This window comes from Dryas octopetala, chromosome 9 (genome assembly GCF_963921425.1).
Source record: "Dryas octopetala chromosome 9, drDryOcto1.1, whole genome shotgun sequence".
Taxonomy (NCBI): domain Eukaryota; kingdom Viridiplantae; phylum Streptophyta; class Magnoliopsida; order Rosales; family Rosaceae; genus Dryas; species Dryas octopetala.
Genome location: NC_141374.1, coordinates 10114573 through 10120572, shown reverse-complemented (window position 1 = coordinate 10120572; position 6000 = coordinate 10114573). Strand labels below are relative to the sequence as shown.

Sequence of the window (6000 nt, the reverse complement as noted above, 5' to 3'; positions counted from 1 at the left end):
AATAAATACTTAAAAAAAGGAAGAATAAGAAAATCCCCTACCCACTACCAATTTTATTTTATATATTATTTCTCACCGGATTCCAACCAAAACCCAGAAATTTATATTTTAACCTAAAAATGCTAAATAAATCATTACATATTCAAAATGCCCATTTTAAAAATATTTTCTGCTATTTTATTTTTCATTTCATTTTTTAATCTCCAATTCGGACAGTCTTAGGAAAGTTAGGCACCCAACAAGCTGAAAAACAAAAAACAACCATTCTTATTATTATCTGAGCAATTTCCATTGAAATCACAAAATCAGAAATCAAGGAGCTCAAAAGATCAAATCTTTTTCTTCACAATTCAAAAACAAAAATAAATTTTTTTCTCTTCTTCGTAGAAAATAAAATCAATCTCTTCTCCCTTTAAGCCTTGTTTTTCCAGCTAACTCTGCTTTAAAGAAAAGAGCTTTGAGTAAACAAAACATTCGCAAACTTTTGCAGCTAATTTTTCTTTGCTATAGCTTTTCTTGTAGTTTTTGTGTTCAAAGCTTGGGAAGCTTCACAAAAATCCTTTAAATTCAAGCTCTTTTTTTTGCTTTAATTTTTTCTCCATCTGGATTTTCAGTTTCAAGTACAATTTGTGGTTCCCTTCAAATTTTTGAATCATTGAGCTATTTTTGAGTGATTTAGATTAGTAAAATAAAAATGCGTTTTTGTTAAAAAGCTCAAAAGAAATTTTTTTTGGGGTTTAAGTTTAACTATGGAGGGTAGGGAAGGTGTGAATAGTAGTGGGGTTACAGTGGTGGGATCAGATGCTCCGTCAGACTACCACGTGGCTCCAAGGTCCGAAAACCCGACCCATAACGCTGGATCAACACCTCCTGTTCCGGTTGCTCCTCCACCGGCGGGGGCTCTGCCGGCGGCTGGAACCATACCGGTGAAGAAGAAGAGAGGGAGGCCAAGGAAGTACGGACCAGACGGGAGTGTCACTATGGCGCTGTCACCGAAGCCGATATCGTCCTCGGCGCCACCTCCGGTGATCGATTTCTCGGCGGAGAAGCGTGGGAAAGTGAAGCCGGCCAGCTCAGTGAGCAAGACCAAGTATGAGTTGGAGAATTTAGGTAATGAAAGATTGGTTTTTGTTTAACACCCTTTTGTGTTTGAGTGATTTTATGCTTGTTTTTTAGCTGAAGTTGAGATTTTTGGTGTTGGTTTTGTGTTGTTTCTGTGTGTGGGGGATTGGGTGAGATTGGCTCTTATTATGAGGAAGGGGATTGAATTTAAGAGGGTGTGTAGGTTTGGGGTTTACAAGGGGATTCTTGTTGGTTAGATGTGGGACCTCTGATTGGATGCTCTTATTGAGATCTTGGTGTGTGTGTGTGGTAGTTCTGAAAAGATGAGTTTTTGTGGGTTGGTATGGGAATGATGGAATCTTCTTGTTATGGCTGTCCTTTGGCACTTCTCACCTTCTTGAGGAAGAAAATTATGCCAGGTGCCAATTGTGTGTACCTGCTAAAGTCTGCAAGTGATTGTGAACATACTTGGACTTGAAACCTGTCTTAAACTTAACTCGATTAAACATCCTGATCTTTATCTTGAGAAACGGTTGGGGGCAATGAAGTAGGTAAAGTGGTTGGATTTTGCGAAGGGATGCAAGCAAGGAATCCGGCCTATTGGATTAAAGCAAGGAAGCCCCGGCAGAGGAAAGGGCTGTAGGTGATGGCGCATTTGCTGACGGATCTAAAGAAGGAAATTTGCCCCCCTCCTCTTCCATTTATCTTTTATCCATCTTGCAGATGTTTAGTTCTGTTTTTATGTTTTATTATTGGTTTCTCAGAATGAAGTTCAATTATTAATGGTCTTTGTTATTTGAGTCTTACCATGTATTTTGATATTTTCTGCCAAGAGGTTTGGAACTTGGGAGTTTCATTAACATTTATACTTGAAATCTTGCTCCTCACAAACCCCTTTTTTATTTGGGCCAGCTTGCATATTATTTCTTTGAATTTTTCTCTACAAGATGAATGGTAGAATTACTTGCATGAATGCAATTCTAGTTTGTCATCTGCTGGCTTCATGAAAATTTATCCATGCTACCAATCGTTAGCCGAAATGTGCCATGTGGAATTTGAGTGATTTTTGGCTATTAATTTTAATAAGATAATTATTCAGTTTGTGTTTGTATGCAGATTTTATTTATTTATTTTTCAAATGAATTTGGGATTGATATTTATTATATCTGAATACTTGCCAGCCTTTCAGTGAATCAGTTTCATCAATGCATTATATATATATATATATATATATATCTATTTATCTTTCTTTATCCTTTTGGATAATCTATTAATTGTATATTCTTTCATGTATACAGGAATCCTAGGTCTTTTCATTATTGCTTTAGTGAACTGAATATCTACTTCTCCCAGACCGAAAAAGATAAAAACATATCTGCTTCTCAACAATTATTCTGTCTTTCTTCTCCTCTCTTTTGGCTATTAACAATGCCTATTTTGATTTGGCATACATAAATGCTCACAAAAAACAGTTGCTGCTTAACTTTTATAAATAGTTAGCTTTGTACTACTGCAATAGCCAGGAATAATTTGAATTGTTCTGGGAACATGGGTTATGAATGTGATACCACCTACTGTCAAACAGATCCGTTGCTGATAATCTGTAAACATTATCTAATATTCTTGGTCTATGTTGATAAGGTATGTGTAGTAGTGTTTTATCTGACAGAAGTAAAGATAGTAAATTTTAAAGATTAAGGGGAAAAAAATTAATAAATGAGAATTAAGTATGGAAATGCCTATATATATGTATAGATTTTTTTTTTTTTTTATTGAGAATAGCATTGCATATAAATCATGGAGAAAACAATACCCATTTGTGTGTGTTTTTGTGTTGGTAATTTTTTATGTAGGTATACAGATGGTCCACCACTTCGGCAGATGTTAACAAATTATTTGCAATCACAGTGGTGAAGACTTGGAAAATCTATACTGGAATATGTGAATATGGCTAACTGACATACGTTCTCCACCCTCGTAAATGGCTGTCATAACCTCTTTAATTCTAGTATAACACTAGGAAGCCATAGATGGAATTTTGTGTGATGACTACTTATTTGAGTTTAATGCAATAGTATTCCTTTTTGTAATTGTCTTCGGGTTAATAAAACATGCATCGAAGTGTAATAAGAAAATTTTCTTAATCTGTTATCTTTGTTTGATGATAATGATGTCATTGTTGGTTTTTGCTGAGATATGCGGTTGGCTGGAGTCTGAATTAACACTTTATTTAGAAAAAACAGAAGTTTTTATTTTATTTTTTATAGAACCTATAAGATTATTATGGCCCTTGAAATTCTCCGCACTAGTTTGCCTTTCTTTGATTTATGGAACAAAGAACCTTGATGAGAAGTGCATATGTCAAAGAATTCATTGCAAAGCAGAGAGCTCTTTGTCTGGTGGCTGATACTGTGAGAATTCCTTTTTTTGTAGGTGAATGGGTTGCATGCTCTGTTGGTGCTAATTTTACGCCCCATATCATCACCGTTAATTCTGGCGAGGTAATTAACTCTAATAATAAAGTTTTATGTCATATCCTTCATTTTGAGGAACTTCATGATATTAATGGCTAGAGATGGCCAATTGCGAGTATTAGGTTATCCTGATGTTCTTTGTTTTTTTCCCTAATTGGTGGCCGTTTTACATTTTCAGATCTTTTGGTATCTTCTTTAGAAGTTTCTTTGTTTCTAACTTCAATGAGTACTTTAAGCTCTTAAGTTGACTTTTCCAGTAACAACTCTGGTTGTCTTAGGATGTCATGATGAAGATTATATCATTTTCTCAACAAGGTCCTCGAGCTATATGTGTTCTCTCCGCAAATGGTGTTATATCAAGTGTGACACTTCGTCAGCCTGATTCTTCCGGTGGTACATTGACATATGAGGTGATGCATCTTATCCTTAATTTGATGATATCTTTGTTTTCTTTAGTTCAGTAATGTGGCATTTCTGATTCTCTGAAGTCTGAAGTATTTTGGATTTTCTATTAATAATAATTTATTTAGTATTTAATATAATTTTTTATGTGATTTTCTGCTGTATATAGAGCATTATAAGCAGAGTTACCTTTCAGAGTTGATGTTTTTCGTACATCTGTTTTATACCCGGGTGTATGCTGTTTCTCTGACCTCTTTCTATTCTTACACTGGTAATGAGCATTGCTTGAAACTTCTTGAGTCTGTAACTAGTTTGTTATAATGACTAATCCTTATAGACGATGCAATGTAAATAATAATTGAAGACTAAATGAGGTTTTTTCCCCTTTATGATGGGAGCTTTTTCTGTTAATTCTATGACTATTTACTTTACTTATTGGTTATGATGCCATAATTAACAATTGAAGAATTGCAATTGATAATAAAGTGTAGTCTCATATGGAACCTAAAAGGACAGGAGTGGTTATAATCAATGAAGACGAATACTCATGCTTTAATAAAAATTTCAGCACAAGGATAATCAGGTTGGATGAATTCTGTTTTGTCTTTCCACAAGTGATCTGGAAAAGTACTACTGAAATAGTCCAGCTTCCTTGCATAACTGTTCGCTACTGGACATTAGGCCTGTATCATAATAGCTCTTCTCAAACTTGATTCTACCTCAACCCACAGGGTTTTCCACCTTTCCCCATACGCAGCCCCATGATTTCTGACAATTGATTTAGTGATTGTTTTTCATTAAATTTGCCCAAATGGATTTTTTATGTTTGTACATTTCAATTTCTGATATTGTATCTTCTGTTATTAAATTTTCTTCCTTTAACCACCAGTGGAAATCCCATCTCTGTTGCTTTCTTTTTCTTGTAGGGTCGTTTCGAGATATTGTCTTTATCTGGTTCATTTATGCCCAATGAAACTGGAGGGACGAGGAGCAGATCAGGTGGGATGAGTGTTTCTTTAGCAAGCCCAGATGGGCGTGTTGTAGGGGGTGGAGTTGCTGGTCTATTAGTAGCTGCAAGTCCTGTGCAGGTATGGCTTATTGACTTATTCTATTTCCAAATTTCTACCTGCATCCCCTCTCCCCCCCCCCCCCCCGAGACTTGGACCCAGCCTTGGTCATTTGCACCGAAAAAATATATATAAAAAGCCCCGATGGTACTTAGCTACTTTTGAAACACAAGGAACCATGATTCTAATATTTCTTCCTTGATTTAAATCAGGTTGTAGTAGGCAGTTTTCTGTCAGGAAACCAACATGAGCAGAAGCCCAAGAAACAAAAACATGATTACATTTCTAATGCAACACCAACTATGGCTGTTCCTATTTCAACTGCCGATCCGAAACCAAACCTCTCATCTTCGACTTCCTTCCGTGGAGATAGTTGGTCTTCTTTGCCGTCAGATCCAAAGAATAAGACTGACATCAATGTATCTTTGCCTGGAGGTGTAATGTGAAGCTTATAGTTGCAATATGAGGTTTCTCACTGACCACATAGGCAATTCATCTCCCAAGTCCCAACTATTGGATCTCACTACCCTCTGTTGTTGTCTGTAAACTTGTTGACTACTAGTACCATCTGGGGTTGCCCCCTTTCGAGGTGTTATTTAATTAGCTGCTTAGATAGGTTTGTACTGCTGCTGCATTGTAGCCTGTTGTGTCATGTAGAGTAATATTAGCACCCCAATCCGCCTTTCTTTTAATTGATGCATTGTGATTTGGAAGTTGTTTGGGATTATTCTATAGTCGTCTGTCTCAATTGTTTGCTTCTGTTCTTCAACATAGCAATGATTTTAGCTTCTGCAAAACAAAATTGATGGTGGCTCCTGTGAAATTCATCCCACCCCCACCTTTGCCTATCCAAAGTGCTAGTCTTAAAGGGTGCACTTAAAAACTCAAAGTGCTTCAGAAAACAGTAAGTTGATTGTGAAGGTTGGAGAACAAAACACTGATTTGTACTTTTTGTTTTCAAAGATTTCCTGTCTCTTTCACTTGCTAAACGTTGA

At 36.2% G+C, this 6000-nt stretch overlaps 1 protein-coding gene across 1 annotated transcript; it reads left to right on the top strand.

The window, feature by feature from the left end:
• The first annotated feature begins 227 nt into the window (after nt 1–227).
• Nucleotides 228–5746, top strand: LOC147273888 (AT hook motif DNA-binding family protein). Its single transcript, XM_086256634.1, has 5 exons — nt 228–1110; nt 3496–3563; nt 3815–3946; nt 4865–5026; nt 5218–5746. The coding sequence occupies exons 1-5, from the start codon at nt 750–752 to the stop codon at nt 5449–5451; spliced, it is 957 nt and encodes a 318-aa protein (XP_086112760.1). The 5' UTR covers nt 228–749; the 3' UTR covers nt 5452–5746.
• The last annotated feature ends 254 nt before the right edge of the window (nt 5747–6000 follow it).

Bases quoted from the DNA above. Each gene is read 5' to 3' on its own strand.
- LOC147273888 (XM_086256634.1), top strand. From the start codon at position 750: ATGGAGGGTAGGGAAGGTGTGAATAGTAGTGGGGTTACAGTGGTGGGA. The intron at 1,111-3,495 runs GTAATGAAAGAT...CTTTTTTTGTAG, and splicing joins GTATGAGTTGGAGAATTTAG to GTGAATGGGTTGCATGCTCT. The intron at 3,564-3,814 runs GTAATTAACTCT...TGGTTGTCTTAG, and splicing joins TCACCGTTAATTCTGGCGAG to GATGTCATGATGAAGATTAT.